General features: G+C 44.2%; 1 protein-coding gene across 1 annotated transcript in view; it reads left to right on the top strand.

Annotated features, from left to right (window-relative positions):
* The first annotated feature begins 12,970 nt into the window (after nt 1-12,970).
* The window catches only part of Ret (protein kinase receptor Ret oncogene), a 30,091-nt gene continuing 25,873 nt past the window's right edge, over nt 12,971-17,188 (top strand). The window contains exon 1 of the mRNA XM_014347962.2: nt 12,971-13,278. Within this exon, the coding sequence (XP_014203448.2) occupies nt 13,218-13,278 (61 nt within the window). The 5' untranslated portion in view covers nt 12,971-13,217. The remainder of the gene's footprint in view (nt 13,279-17,188) is intronic.

Here is a 17,188-nt window from a genome sequence, read left to right as displayed (position 1 = left end):
GCATAAAGATCGATAGCGAATCCTGCCCCGCGGCGCGTACTTTGACGCCCCCCCCCCCTATCCCCCAAGTCCGGGCTCGTCGCCTCTTGATTTATGAGTACATACATCATCGGCCAATGCAAGACGCGCCATCCTATAAGTATGTACCATTAAGGACGCGCGAGAAAATTCGACGACACATGGCGCAATAGACATCGTTACCCCGCGCTGCGTATATTATATATACAAGCCCACGTGGTTCCCCCTCAAAAGTTGTTCCTCTGCTGGATTCCGCGCGAGGGAAGAACAGCACGCGCTTTTCATTAGCCTGACGTCGCGACCCCCTTGTACATTTATATGTTGTATATACACACAACGGCCCCGACAGTCAAACTTCTCGGAATCATAATAATTATACGGTAGGTGTGTATACATACACAGGTATATTATAATGATGTGTACAGGCGGCGTACAAAAATACATATACCCACGAGTTGCATTCATACACGCGGCTCATTACTAATATTGTATCGGTCCGCGGGATCGGGGTAAGTTGGGTTATGCGCGCGCGTGTGTGTGTATACATGTATATGCTACGCGTACAAGGGGGACACATATTATGTACGAGACGGGGAGAGAGACCCCGTGAAACGCACATGTGTAACCCTCTCTCGCTTCACCGCTAGACGCACAATCGAAAGAAACAAGAAGACACCGAACGAAGGAGAAACGGTGGAGATATAATATACGGAAAAGAGAATATATATATAGAGAGTCGGTCGCTCCCGCAGCCTCCTTCTCGCCAAGGTCCCGGGCATGACAATGGGATTTGCCCCCCCCCCTCCCCCTTGTCCACCCTCGTTTCCCCCGCGTGTGCATATATATACCCGAGAGCGCACGATCCAGTCTCTCTGCATAGGGAGATGCGGCGTGCAGTAGTAGCTGCCGCGAGCGCGGAGGAGATGCATACACGTATATAATACATAGGCGCTGAGAGAGAGAGAGAGAGAGGATGGCAAAAAAAGAAGGGGGAGAAGCGAGCCACGCTCTCGCGTCATCACGAGCCGGCCGGCCGGTCGTGCGGCTACCGGCATATTTGCGCGAGCATTGAGAGCCGTATATATGCACTCGCGGCTCTCTTTCTTTTCTCTCTCTCTCTCTCTATCTCGGGACGTTTGGTCCCTTTTGCACCGGAGCAAGGATGAGGAGGAGGGGGATGGACGGGGTGAGGAATACAGCGACGAGAGGAATGCTCGGAGGCTCTTTGCCTCCTCGGGATGCTTCTTCACTTAGGATTCCCCCTCACCCCCCCCCCTCCGCCACGCTCTTTTTTCTGCCTGGCTGGCTGATACTCGCTCGACTCCTGGACTCTGCTGTAATTGAAAATTCACTTGGCTGACGCTTCGGCTCCTTTTTTTTCTCCATCATCTCTCTTTTTCCTCCTCCTCCTCCTCTATACTTTTATCCTTCCTCGCTCGTGATTGATGCACTTTCCGATCGTTTAAAGGGCGTTAAGGAGTAAGAAGGGACAAGAGATGAGACAAAACTCATTGTAATCGCTTGTACTATGTGACATGAAGACGTCTGTTGATCATGCGTATGTGTGTATAACATGTACGAGGGTAAGGTTTCGCTGATGCGTCGTGTGCTAGCTGCGGTGGAATGTTTTTTTTTTTTTTTTTTGCGTGCAATGGACACATTGGGAATTGCATGTACGCGCAAAGGTTCAAAGTTATTTATATACGAATGTACCTCCATTGAGATAAATAATCCTACTCGTAAGCTTTCGTTTAGAGTGTAACAACTGTATAATATACGATGCCCCGAAAAAGTGTTTCTCCGCACACTTGACCAATCAATCGAATGAGTTAATATTGCGTCTCGATCTAAATTCAAAATTTACTAAACAAATCCAAGTTTTCCAAGAGCAAATTCCGTGACTTTAACTTTTCAACTCGAGTGTTCTAATGTTGTGACCATTGCTCCCGTGGACCGATGGTCCAAATTTGGGTAACAGTTTGCTGAAATGACATGTGTTACCACGTACACTTATTGCTCTTTTCTCAAAATAATGGATAATATCCGAAAAAACGATCATATACTATGTATATACGTACCTAATCGACGACGTCGATGATGCAAAAAATTTGACAAAGTTTACGTATTGTAACTCGGTGTAACTTTAAAAAACAAGTAGTGAATAGTTCTGACAATTATTCATAATATTTAAAAATCATACAACCGAAATGGCACCATGATAAAGTATAATTAAATTGATCAACTAGAACAATGGATGTAATTGAAATTTCAGAGTAAAAGCACACCCATCTCAAATAAACAAATTAAGATATACGTAGTGTTAGTATACTACAGTAGTAGTACAGCTAAACTAAACTGTATCTATCACGAGCGAAAAGAAGCTGATACCCTAACTGTTTGTGAACGACAGCAGGTGTAGGTACACTTATAAAAAAAAAAGTCATATTAAGGGCATCAGGTGAACTTTTGAGGCGAATAACCTCCAGCTGGACGAGACATATATACTGGCGACGGGATAATCTACTCGCAGATCTTCCGAACATATGGCTCATATATGAGGAAACAGCTCGAAGGCAAACTGTGGCTAAATAGATACACCAAAAAAATAATTACCCTTCCACAAAGGCGATCTCACAGCTTTAAGGACAAAATGTCATCCGATGGGCTAACGCATAAATAATATACAAATTGCGCGTAGTCAAAGTGAGGCGTATGAGTAAAGCACACTCGGCAATCTCATCCCCTTGCCAACACGCACTCGATAGAAAAAAAAATGCCCTCCTCATCCACCTTCGTCACCTTTCTCTCTTTCTCTCTCGTAATCAGCCCGCATGAGAAAAAGCTTTTAAAAGCACACTTAACTCACCGCCAAGAGCCGATACTCCCGTATATTATACACTTACTTGCTCGTTCGTTCTCTCCCCCGCTGTAAAACATCGACAGCTCATTTCTCAAACCTCGTGACGCTCGCTTTTCGCACGTCCTCACTTTGCTCGCTCATTGCCCCCTTACCCCCCCCCTCCCCCGACTGCTCCCCTGCATCTCTGATCCGTTCAATCATAAACAGCTGGCGGATCGTAACCATCCACCTTGCCTTTTCCACCCCCCGTCTCCTTGTACACCCGCGACTCGACACGACTAATATTTTATAAAATTAGAAATACGCGCAAACTAAGTAGCTCGACGCTCTCTATAAATTTTTGCATGAAAAAGGAGGTGCGGAAAAAAAAACAAACCCACGAGTCAACGTACATCCACCCATGCTCGAGTTTTACCAAACCGCCCCCTTCGTTCGTCGTACGTATGGGTATGTATATCGAGGGCGTTCGCGGAATCGAGCGTCTCCTTGTCTTTTAATATATATATACATATATATACACTGTCCTCCGAGGAGGTACGATGGGAGCGCGGGCACACACACACACACACATCTCCGTGTGCATATATATATATATCCCATGTGTATATGTGTATGTACAAGAAGCTAAGCGAGTCGATAAACGAGTTTAACCCGCGCGAGAAATCGAATGTCACGGGCGAGTGTGTGTGTGTGTGTGTGGGTGTGTGTGTGTGTGTATTGTATATAGGGAATAAGTCGTGCAGCTTCGGAGCGAGAGAAAGAGCGCGTCTCCGGTTGTCCGCATACTAATTGCGCGCGACCTGACAACTGGCTCGGCCGGAAGGACAATGCCGCGCCCCCTCCTCCACCTCCTCCTCTTCGTGTTCTGCTCGAGAGATGCCTTGTCCGCGTATTTCATTAGGGCCCGGGAGAGCTTTTCCCTCCGCTCCGGGTAGTTTCCTGTTTTTGTCGCCTGGCTTCTCCCATCCCTCTTTTCGTATGCAAGTGCTTGCCTCCTCCTCCTTCTCGATCGACGTATTCGTTTGTTTGCTCCTGCTCCTCGTCGTTGTTTGCTTTGCTTCGCCTCATCGTCCTTTTTCTTATCTCGTCCCTGCAGTGCTTTTTAAATTAGTGTGCTTTTTTTTCCCCCTACAGAGAAAAAAGGAGAGAGAAAGAGGCGCGACGTGGACAATGAATCGCCCCCTCCCCCGTTAATGATACACCTTTCCCCCCCCCTCCCCCGTGCTGGTTTATACTCTTTGTTAGGCGTTTTGTCAGTTCGTAAAATCTCATTGTTGGAGCTTACGGCTCTCTCCCTCTCTCTTGTACACGTATATACATATATTTTGTATAGCAGTTGCTCGTGCATGGGAAGAAGTTTCGTGTTTAATTCTATCGAGGGAAAGGAAAAAAATTTTTTTAAATGTCTTTCGCGCTCGAGTTACAGGATCACGCCGGTGAATTTTAAATATATATTACAGGGGTAAGTACATCGGGTTGATTAACCATTGCACGTGTGCACCAAAAAATGGGAAATTCCAATGAAAAGATTTGTCTGTTTATTACGCGAGGGAGCACACAATACATCTCCTCGTAAAAGTACATTAAACCGCAACCAGAGAGAGAGAGAAGGGGGGGGGGGCAAGACGCGAGGGTACAACGTGGTATAATAATTATTTGGACAGCGCGTCTTTCTCGCGTGTATGTGTACCTTATTCTTGCACACCCTTCCCCCATACGCCCTTTTTTTTTTTCTTTCATCCTCTCAAAGAGTATATTACAGGGCTGTCTGTCGTCGCGGGCCCAAAAAACAGGCGCTTTTCCCTCCTCCTGAAATATCCATTAAATTTTTTGCGCGATACGTACCACCGACCCCCCCTCCCCAAAAAAAAACTTTCATTTTATTTTTTCCTCGCCTCTCCTTCTCCGCGCGAATTCTGTGAAATTTCGAAAAAACGCGTCCCCCCGCTGCCGAGCACAACGATAGAGATTTTTAAATCCACCGGAGCAGAGGCGTTATTACGTCGTCCTCCGCAAAAGGGTCAGCGCTCCCTCTCGGTAGCTTCGCCTCTCTCTCTCTCTCTCGCGGAGTGCGTACGGTAGTTTTCGCTTCCTTTCCTCGGGGAGCGCCCGAGAATCCGAAATTCAAACGCGCCGTCGTCGCTGGCCTTTTCCCTTCGTTATGCGGGATCTACGACCGGCCGCTCCGTTGTTTACTGTGTTGCGCTTTAATTGAAAAAATACGGGGGACTCTTTTTTTTCTTTGGTGATGAAACAGTGTCTTTTTGGACCTTTTTTCCCTCGGAGGAGCTTTTGTTTGCAAGATCGACTTTCAAAGCGATACTTTTACCCACACAGACAGGGAGAAACGATGAAACTCGCACTTTTTCCAAACTAACGCTTATTACCGCGCTTGTACATAATTATTTTCATCATTTTTCATATCGTCAACGGTATGATCACATGTTTTTCGAAACCGATCGACAATCATATTATTTTTGCGCCGATCTCGTAAAACAGCTTCTTCTTTTTTTTTTTTTTCACTCCTCGTGGATATTATATGTATCGAGCTTCCAGGGTTTACAAGGTAGATTTTTAAAACAAAGATAACTCGTCCGTGTGTGTATGCATGTATACAAAGATCGGTTTGAGAGGAGTAAAAAAGTCAAGCTCAACCCGGTGGTGTACGTAACGAGTTTTCCAGCCGTGATACTTTTTATATTTTTTGCCGTTGCTCTTGTTGTTTTTTTTTTTTTTTTTGTTACGTACAGTCGACGTGCTCGGGTAAGCGATTTCTCTGTATACGTTCGAGTGGCAGAAAGCCTCGGCGAGCTTTTAATCGAATCGAATCGGTACAATAATTTACAGGCCGCAAACACATGTATGTACGTATCATATATATAAGCAAGGAGTTAATTTCAACCGGTGCGTGTGTGTTGGCTCGTTACACGGCAGTGAAGTACAAAATCGAGAGCTCGGCCGACTCGTTTGCAAAATAATCGCTCTCGGTCGCGTGCCCGGTGCAAATTTTTCTTCGGATTTTTTTTTTTTTTTATTTATTTATTTTTTTTTCTTTGCCACGAAAAACCAACGATCTAAAAGCTTGTTAAAAAATTACCTCGACACTCCTCGACGCATGCAGGCTCGTCCAATCGTCAAGGTCGCTCGGCCACACTCATGTCTCCGCACCGGGCCCCGAAAGATCGGTATCAACGGAAGCAACTCCGACAGTTACACACTTGACGATTTTTGCAAAATTTCACACGAGCTTAACACCAATACGCTGGTCAAACAGTCATAATCTTATATCACTTGCGTAAAATAAAAAAAAATAAAAAAAGAAAATATCGTCAGCTGAGACCGTAAAGGTCGCACATGTATACACGCAGGCAACTCCACTGCTTCGGAGAGGCTGGACCCCGCAAGAGCGCAGCCTCGGTCCTTTCTCGGCCTCCACTCGTATATATACACTTATAATGTGCGGGGATTCAAGCACAGACACACGTGCTTTCTCTCCAGCTCATATATATAGGGATCTCTCTCGCACTGTACCGCACTATTTGTAAGTAAGTGTATACGTATACGGAAGCCCGTATGGCTCACTGTTCACCCGTGGCGCTAGCTGCACCTCGCAGTTCTTGTGTACACTTCTCTTGGCGAGATACTTCTTTGCACTTTTCTAATAAGACCGCTGCCATCGCCGGCCGCCGCTGGTGTGCCTCTCGCTGCCGGCGGTAGCACACAGAAAGAGTGGGAAAGAGCACCCGCTCGAGGGCCAACCACATCGTACACTTTTATACTCTGCAGCCTCTCTCTCTCTCTCTCTCTCTCTCCTCCCTATGATACTCGTCCTCTTCTTCTCTCTGGGCCCTCTCGGGTATACGTAACAGGGAAAGAGAGAGAACCACAGTGTGTACACTGTATGCCAACGTATACACATATATATACCTACACACAGTAACGTGCTCCTTTTCTTTTCCTCCCTTCCTTATAATGCACTCTTCGCGCTCGCCTATATATATAGGTAGCCTTGTACCTTTACGTGTACAGAGGATACCTCCTTTTGCTCCTTCTTCGTTTGTGTCCCTCCGCAGAGCGCGGCTTTCTCTCTCCTCCTCCTCCTCTTTTCGCCTGGCTGATGGGTTCTTTGGGCCTGTGACATTGAATGTGTGTGTATAGGCCCAAAGGGCCCCTTGCCGGGGGTAACGTGTGTTTGCTCGAGTGAATTTTCGTGGGTTCTTATACTTTGCACATTAGCCCCGAGAAAGGGAAGAAGGGCTAGTGTATATAGATCGTCAAAGCGTACATCAAAGATATTACTGCTAAACCTACGTGTGTACGCCTATATACAAAAATACAATGGTTCCGTGGCGCTGCGCGAAATAACAAAGCTTCGGCCCGATTCTTCGAGGGTTGCTTCTTTTTCGAATTTTACGATCCTCATTAACCGCGGTAATAAGTACACATATATACCCACGCTCGCTCCTCGTCGCCGCCGCAACAACTTCGGGGCGAATAAGGTACCCCTGCGTATATATAGTGATGTTTTCTCTCGTCTCTGTTTTTTTTTCTTTTTCTTTTCTTTTTTTTCCTCATCTCCTCTGGCGTTGCTGATGCCTGCAGATTGGCGCGGCCCAAGGCCCCGCAGATACCGCTGAGTTGGGTCTGTATAATATACATATACATATATATATATACCTATTACCTACCCAGAGAGAGAGAGGAGGAACCGTTCGAGGCGTCGGTCGGCAAACTTGGAACGAAGAGAAAGGAGAGAAATGTAAAAGAAGAAGAAGAAGGAGGAGCAAAAGGAATGAAAAAAAGAAAAAAAAAAAAAAAAAGGATATCTCGCTGTGTACGGAAAGAAAGACGAGCTGGTGGCCGTCGCCACCGCCGTCGTACACCGAGGGGACGCGCACGAGTTACTCTCCCCTTTTGCGAATTTCGATCTTTCCTCTCCCCCCTCCCACCCTCTGCTTCCCGATTCCATCCAAAAGTAGCCGTCGTTGCAGGTATATATACGCACATTTGTGTACAGGGGGACTTTGCACCGAACCACCTCCTTCAACTCGGGTGACTTTGTCCGAAATGATTTTTTGGCCCGCCACGCGCGAGATACATCGGGACTTTTAATTAGCCGCGCGATGTGTACAAGGGTTGGGGGGAGGGTTAACAGCTGGGCCCCCCCGGCTTTTCTGATGCGTGTGCCGTGATTATGTTGCAGCCCCGCGAGGCCGAGCAATTAGCGTTGCGCCCCAATCTGACAGGAATATCTTTTTTTTTGTCCCCCGGAGGATTTAGTGTGTTTACCTGTACATCGATTCATCCGCCGATTGATTTGCTGGTGCTCAAAGTCTCGTCGATTTTTGAGATCGGTTCGTTTCTATGTAGGCTTCACCCGAGCGCCCTCCCGGTCGGACACCTGCACCGCGCCTTATGGAAAAAACCATATATACATATGGCATACGGACACCATAAGAGCCGGCCGATGAGGCATCTTTACTGAGCCGTGTACCGAGCGATCTTTCGTGAATTACCTACCGCGGAAAAGGAAGTGGCTTACGCTTTGCGGTATGGCAGATTTCTTTGGGAATATTGTTATAATTTATTTTTATTTTAATTTATACATTGTTTCGTTTACCACAAAACTTTGGGTTTAACAATAGTTATATGTATATATATATCATGATTTATCGAAGTTTTCAGTGTATCTAAAGCTGTGAGGGGTTATAGATTACGAGTCGATGATTTTTTGTTATTAAAATTTTACCATTATCTCGTTGTCTGTAATTACCATTTTTAATCGTGTTAACTTAGACGAGGGTTATCAATCACTGCAAATCACTGTTTCTTATCTCGAGTACCTATATGTATATGAACTATGAATGATTTTTGTTTTTAATAGTTGTTGATCATATCTTATCAATGTTGGCCGTCGCTTATCATTTTTAATTATTGCTTGTCACGAGTTTTTAATGCCTCACCTTATCACCAGTAATTTACGATTATAATTTTTAATTTCTCCCAAACGCAAGTTTGCCTAATCGTCGTTATTTAATCATTTTGATCCCCTGACGTGTCTCATTACGTCATAACTACACCTACAACAGATTCCTCAACATTGGTTCAATGATTTTCTCAAAATGCCGGAAAAGCAGTAAAATTTACAATAACTGTTCAAAGTGCCAAGAAGCTGTGTAAATTGTTAGTCACAATTTTTTTATTTATTTATCATAAAAAAGAGCCAAAATTTATCCCCTTTGATTGTCTCGGAATATTAGGTATTACCCGTCACTGTTTACCACTTGCTCGATCATCATAGTAAAAATTAAGATGGACTGCGCGTTTTTCCGAGCCACTGGACACAAGTTACACTCCATGACATTTTTTCATACTGCGATAGGGGCAAAGTTATTTTAAAGCTTAGGTATACGTTCTTGGATACTTTAGTTACAAGAATAATTATCGCTCGTGTTAATAGCTTTGAATCGATTATTGTTTTTCATTACCACTTGATTAATGCTGCTAATCACAGTTTTAGTTTTCATTTCACGTAATACTTTATCATCGCTTATCGTACATCGTATTTGGAACGGTACATCATTATTACATAATTAAGCATTGACAACAAGTTTCCTTATCATTCGATGTTAACGAATAACTATTATAGGTCATTACCACTTTTACGATTTATCAAAAGTTTCATCGCTCAACAATATGCTTATCGCGTGTCACTGGCTATTTTTGTTTTGTTTTTGTTTCTTTTAATCGCCATTAAAATTAATGTGGTTAATCACTATCCGTTTATATATTCATTTAAAAGTCGTATTTGTATCACTTGGCGTACACTATACGAAGTAATTTTCACGGATTCCCTGCAAGTACCACCTTTCGATGGCTGGTGTGGGATGATGCATTATTCATCCCTTTCTCCCGATACTTATCTGTTTTTTGTCTTTTTGTTTCAGATTCAAATCAGAGGCTTTTGCGTTGGCCCTTGACGCAAAGAAAAAGCCTATATATACCAGATGAGCTGTCTAAATGCTGCGGCTTTCCTCGACATCAGGATATTCCACGGCAAAGCAGCTTTTATCCATACTTGTGGCCGTACATTATGTATACGCGTGCACGAGTATATCTGTAAGGTGTGTTGTGTCTAATATGTGTGACGCAACGTCGAGGAAAATCACTCGGTGATCAATAAAAAACGGTAATATTTCGGGTTCTTTGGAAAATGAAACCAAACATACATCATTTAGTGAGTCACAACAGATGGATTTTTTTTTGATGAAAAATTAATTACCAAACCCTCAATCCTATCGAAAAAACACAATATACCACAAGCAACTTTGTGAATTTTTCTCCATACCAATCGGACCCACGACTATCGTCCTCCACAGCCAGCTCATGAAAAAATTCAGTAGCGCGACGACCCTCGCCTCCTATCGCATCCCTTGCACGTATATATATGTATACGCTCGCAGAGAAGCTTCATGCGGATGCTGATCCTCGTGCACGGGTGTATAACACAGGGAGGGGGAGGTAGGACATGAATCCTCCCCGACGTGAGTCACTCAGCGGCGGTACTTTTACGCGGATCGGCAAGACGCCAAGAAACGGTTACAAACGCGTAAGCTCCAGCCCTCCCTTGTATACGTATGGATGTATAAAAAAGTTACCTCGTTTTTTTCGTCCTTTCCCGAAATTCAAAATAGTTTTCTCATCACGGTTATCCGGAAATGTTGTCGTTTATCTTTCATGGAAAATATTTGAAACAACAGAGGACCGTTTAACTTGTTATTTTTAATCGCGAGTAAATCATAAGGTGTCCACACAGCTCATCCTCCCAAAATTGACGAAAAAACTCGCGATTGAAAATGTGAATGGAATTATACCGCGCTCCTTCTCGTACTCTCGTTTGATCAAAAGAAGTTCTTTGGGGAGGGGGAAAAAACAAACAACAACCCAAGGACGCAATATCAGCGTACACACAAAGCACCCACGATATGTACGAAGAAAAAAAAAATGTCTTCATCACACCCCGCGTATATATAATATATAATACGCGATTCGTCGAGCCAAAGTCGACCCATCCCTTTTCCGCTCACGTTACGGTCTTGCCGGCGTCACCACTGCTCCTCCGGGAAAAATCGAGGCGGGGAAAACTATACGGAAAAATATCCCATCATCGGGCTCCTCGTCGCTTTTTCGGCAAACAACACTCCGCACGTGACCGCCGACAAAAGAGAAGGAGGGCCGGTTATATAGGGTCATTAGGTTGAAAGCAGGAGAGGCGCTAAACGCTCGTGCACGACGGTGTAAAAGGAAAAGAGGCGGGAGGGGGGTATGGAGTTGAACGATCTCGATGCCGGTGTTTTGTCACGGTGTACTTATACGCACGAGATAAAGTATCATCTCTCAGGATTTGACGAAGAGGACTGTGTTCTCCGTGACAACGAGGATTCATCCAATCGTACACGGGTATATACATTATACGGCTACCGTGACCTTGCTTTTTTTTTCTTGTTGGTGTGGTGGCTATACCAGCGCTTAAAGGAACGAGAAGACGTTGCTTTTTCCGGGACAATTGATGAACAGGTGAATATCGAATGGACTCGGTAGAGCGATTTCCGAAAATAAATGTAGCTAAATGTGTGCTTTGGCGTTTTTGAAATAACTTCGCTCAGCATGGTAAAGAAAAAAAAAGAAAAAAAATAATATAAAGAGGGTCGTTTACCCTCCCCCGAAAAATGCACGAGTGCGGTATGATATGGGTGAGTGCCTCGTGATTCGGAGGATTCGTATCTCTCGTAACGAACGAATTCGCCAAAGAAAAAAGAAAAGAAAACAAAAGGAAAACAAAGCCCTTTCCTTCGAAAGCCAGCCGTTCTCTCGGTTAGCGACTCCACTATATTATATACACAAACGCCGAAAAGAAACTGTACAATCGTGTCTTTGGACGCCCCGCATCATCTTAATCCCATTCACGGAGTCGGGCCAACCCTTCCAGGTAAAAAGAGCTAGTACCCCCCCCCCCCCTATACCACTGCCTCGCAAAACATGGACACACACACACACAACCAATAACCGAGATGTTTACCGAAAAGCTTGTACCCCACGTACGTATAAAAATACCTTATCCTCTCCGTCGCTCGTTACCCACGCACAAAGTATACACATATATATATACATATAATAGTAAGCTGACTCTCAGGTGTGCCCAACCCCTCCCCTGTTTTGCGGGCTCGCGAAAAATAATCCTCCGTACGGTACCGTTGGGGGGGAGGGGGGCACCGATAGCCTCTTCGTCCTTGTATACGCTCGTTTGTCGTCCCTTTCCTTCCTTGTATATATATATATATATGTCTACATGTTACACCTATATACCTCTGCCCTGCCGCGTGTAATACGTATCCCCGTACAGGAAAAAAAAAAAAAAAAAAAATAGAGCTCCTTCCGGAGTATGCGAGGTACACACAAGGCGTGTAGCGTGTGTCTGCGCGCGCGCCCCATGATAACACGCTGGCGGCGGCGCCTCGTTCCGTATTTTCGTCCCTCCCGGCATCGGAGTCGTCCGCCGGCTCAGTAGCGGCTGTTGAGCCGAGACACCGGGACGCGCTCCAACTGTCACTACCCTCCCTGTACACTACTATCTCTCGGGGGAAGTTTTCCCCCCCACCCCCAACTTACGCGGGTAAGTCACGTGTGGGCGCGTCGATCCGATGCAATTTTCCGATCTCTCGTGGATCACCGGATATACACTCGACATTTGCCGCCTTGGATTTGCCAACTTTTGCCGTTTAATTGACAAAGTTTTTCCCTCTTCCGCGTACGTGAATCAACCCATTATCGTCATCGTCGACGGAGGTAATATTTAGGGGATGCCTCGGTTGCGTGTAAATCTTCCGGAGCAATCCTCGGTCAAGATGGAACTGCAACTGGCAGTCGACCTCTAACTTTCTTTTTTTGCTCTTCCCGAGAGAGAGAGAGAAAAAAAGCGTGGTGGAGAGGAAACAAAGATACATCCCTTTTGGGATCTTTTTGGCGAGCGATAGCCGGGCCCTGCTATTCATCTCCGCTCGGGTGAAAAGGAAAGGGGGAGTCTGCCAGCCGTCTGGCCGATTGATAAAAGAGACTTTGGGAACAAAAGGAAATAAAAACATTTTTGTGAATACACCACAAGTTATTATTCGTACATTTGGATACTTTGTAATTGAAGTGTCGGGGGTGTTTATTGGCATTGATTAGCTATGCCATGGCAAGTACAGTAGTGGTGGTGTTGCCGATCATGATGGTGATCCGATCGGAGTTGTGGTAGCTGAGAACGGGGAAGGGGATAATTGTACACCAGACGAACGAAATGGCAAAAATCGAGGATTCGCTGGTGCTGCTGGTGCTGTTCTTGTGGACTTTGGTGTCAGGTAACTTTTGTGCCTTTTTTTTTTTTATTTTTTCTTTCTTTTTCTTCCACGTCATTGATTATTGTAATTTCACAAATTTTCCTCACTCAAAGCTCATTTTTACCGATCAAACCAACAAACTTAATCCAATCAAAAGCAAAGGTATTACTTACGCTTTCGATCGAATTATACACGTTTCGTGCGCAGACGACTGCGATGAAATTCACGTCAACTGTTATACATTTGCATAAAATAAGCATCGGGTTATCCGATTACGCGGACCATCATTTACTACCGAAAGTTTAAATTAACGTAAAATAAGCTGCCAATGAGTACACAAGGTACATAATTATGAAAGGGCCAGTGGCGTTTGAATGGAAACGGCATAATTATCCGATGTACTTGTATAAAATAGCGCGGGAGCTTAAATCGAGTCGTTTCACAATCGCCTTCGGTTCTGCATTTCAAATGAAGCGCGCACTGCATTTTATTGTAATCGAATGCAACGCCGGGGGTCAGGAGGAATAATGTATGTCGTTGTAGCTGTTTGCGCGACAAATGAAGACTCTCTCGACCCGTTGTTGATTTTCGAATGCACCGCCGCACGAATAACGACAATTATTTTTGAATTCAGTTTTTTAACGACAGGCCGAGTCGAGAGGCGTAATTGGCGCGATCGGCTCGACACGATGTGACGTATTATTCTTCGGTGCGGATATCCGTGTGGTATTTGAGCACAGGCGTGTTTGCCGGTCGGATTATCGAGGAGAGTCCCGTGTCAATAAAATTTCCGCGACTGGCAGATGTGTACAAGGGCTTATGCTCCTTAATGCGCTCGCCTATACGTGTCTTTTCTCACGGAACCAACGCGTCGTGGTATCCGTGGGCTCGTATAGGCGGGGGTGTCCATGGATCGTCGTCGCGATAGTGGGTGTTGGTCAATATTGATAACGAGGACAGTGAAAACGTTATTATTTCAAGTGTGTGGTGTGCCGATGACGAGAGAGCGCTGTATAGGAAACGATTCCGCCGTGTGACTTTTCGCCTCTTTGTTGTTCTCTTCCACCTCAGCCCCTCTGTTTTTCTTACTCGTCCGCGAGTTGTGGAATCAGCTTGTATAGGTTTGTTTTTTTTTTATTCGATTTAGGACAACTTGGGCCAGGATTACGGGTATCTTCAGTCTTGAGGGTTACGGCAAACTTTATCATTAACAATGAAAAAAAACGTCACTTTTACGGTAACTTGGTCAACATCATTTTTTTCGTTTCAAATAAAGGTTGCACACATAAAGTTTTTTCAAAATTTATCACTTGCCGTGAAAAGTTATGTTAACATGTCTACATTGAAAAAAACAATTTCTTAGAATAAAAAACGTATTTTTCGACATTGAAAATATTTTCATACTTGAAATAGATATTTTCGTCAAGTAAAAAAATGTACTCTTATTTCAAGAGAATGTTTACTTGAAACTATTCTTGAGCAAATATTTTCTTCAATGTAAAAATGACATCTTTTGAGTTTTCTCTAGTATCCACTTGTTTAAATATTATCAAATGAAACACAATACTTTACTGTGGGATGTGTGTTTCAAGGATAAAAAATATTTCTAAAACGATGACATGTTATGAGGTAATATGTTAGTATAAAAAAAAAAACAAACGACCTCTCGAGGACAATATAAGATATTGGTTTTTGAAAAACTAAGCGCTGAAAAAAAAAAGCTCACCAAGCTTGTTATAAATCTAAATCAAATAGTCTCAAAGCACGTAATTTTCTACGCAAGGCGTTTCATTTTATTTAATTTGAAATATATGGTTCTTTCAATTCAGTTTGATCATCATAATTATTATTCATTAATATTCGCAAGCTTCGTTAATTCCAAGTGGTGTTCCGCTCTAATCAAATTTCATAATCACAGGCATGAATAATTCCAACGAATGCCAAGCTCACAGCGACCCCATCAATAATTATAATACGCTCAAAGCCGCATCTAATGCATAGATGCACATCATAATCCAACAGGTGATAAAATCCGATGTTGCGCACGTGTGCGACAAATTAATCATCACCGCTCCTGAAAATATTACTCCGCGCTGGGAGCGAAAAATGGAAAAAAAGAGCTTGCAACAAAGTCCAAAAGCTTCGCTGCTGCCACGGCCGGGCTCCACGCGGGGCTTATGCTAATTATATACGGGTACTCGCGGCCGCGGATTATCGATCGGAACGCCAGACGCTCGGCTGCTCTCTTTCACGTCGTTTCGCCCGACGAGTGTCGATGAATAACCTTCCCGAGCGTGTGTGCACGTCAATGCGACCAGATGGACCCTTCTCGAAAGGCATATTGCATTGAAAAAAAAAAAAAAAATGTTTTGGTGGTGATGCATTAAAAAGGATCCGGAGCAAGTTTGCCCAACGTAAGGTAACATATCCAAGTCGGATAATTGAAGGATAAACCCTACGGAAGTATAGAACCGCATCAGCGTTCGATAGACGACGCGTTATGTGGAACTTTGTCGCACGTGTGCTCTAATTTCACGGGGTTACTCGAGAAATTTCGTACGTTCAATTAGAAGTTTTCTCGCAAGGTAGATGTACGCATCGGAGTTAACAGAGATAATCTAAGTGCGCTAAGTGTTCCGCATATACTCGATGGCACATTTTTCAAAGTCAAATTTAATTTCGTGCGTTTGAGAAAATCAATCGATGGATACAAATGAGTTTTGGTTGAGTGGGAAAAAAAACGCACCTGAAAGTACAAAAGAAGTTGGGGAAATTGAATTTGACTTTGTACTTGCACTTGACCGCGATTGCACGCGAACTCGAACTTTACGTTTTCGGCGTCGCGTGCGTGCAATGGCTCTCTTATACACATGTATACTTTTATCGGCTCACCATCTCTCGCCTCCCTCTATATCATTGCTTTTGACTACATTTGTACATCCAAGAGTTGATAACTCGTTGGCTTCTATTGATATTTCTTTATCTTGTTTGACAAGAATTTCTACTCGACGCTCCGGTCCGACTAAAAAGGAGGTTTTTTTTCTTTTTTTTATTTTTTTTTTTTTATTCACGAAGTAAAATCACAAAAGTCATACCTATACCAGAGACCTTGAAAAAATTATGAGTATACCGCGAAACACACCAAATAATAGTAACCATTCCAAGTAGGTGCATCAAAAGTGCAGAACCGGTACATGTGTATCACCTTGCGAATGAAATTAATTCACGTAACCGCGTGCAATGTATAAGATAATACACTGCACGAATTCAGTAAATAACGCGAGGGTTGAGTAATACCCGTAATTAGAAAATCGGATGTTAATTCCACGTAATTGCCCTGCAAGCTGCTACTATCTAAGTACCCTTTATGAGGTTGACGGAGCGAAACCATTACAGCTAATTGTAAACTCCGCGTGTAAACTCGGCTACAGCAAATAAGCTTGTGCCACCTATACAAGACAAGGGATAATCTACTTCCGGGTAATTGTAAATGCCAAACTTTGAGAAAACTTTTCTTCCATCCCGAAAAATCGATTTCGGTTTCCTTTCCTGCTCCAAGAAAATTCAAGCATCACCGAGCCAAACGCAGCATCGTCCGCAGGGCAGAGCCAAGCCCCATCGGACCTCGAGTCCTTCGCAAAAGTTTACACTCGACTCACGGGGGTGGCACGGCGGAGCCCGTTTTTATAGCCACCGTCACGCGAGCACGCCACCTTCGCACACACACACACGCGCTTAAAACAACAACAGCAGCGCAATGCTATATATATATATATATATACCTATGTACACCTAAATACCCATTTGCGAATTTAATATCGATTTCCCCATTAGAGCCCGGGCACCGGGGGAAAACAAAGGTCCGGCGGATAAGAGACGGAGCTGTTTCGCGGTGCGTCGTGTATCATCCGTCTTTTGGCCTCCAGGCAGG

The sequence above is a fragment of the Copidosoma floridanum genome, unplaced genomic scaffold, assembly GCF_036245765.1.
Source record: "Copidosoma floridanum isolate Cflo_tuat_1 unplaced genomic scaffold, Cflo_Japanese_pri ptg000019l, whole genome shotgun sequence".
Classification (NCBI taxonomy): Eukaryota; Metazoa; Arthropoda; class Insecta; order Hymenoptera; family Encyrtidae; genus Copidosoma; species Copidosoma floridanum.
The sequence above is the reverse complement of the archived record's forward strand: the minus strand, read 5'-3'. Positions and strand labels throughout refer to the sequence as shown.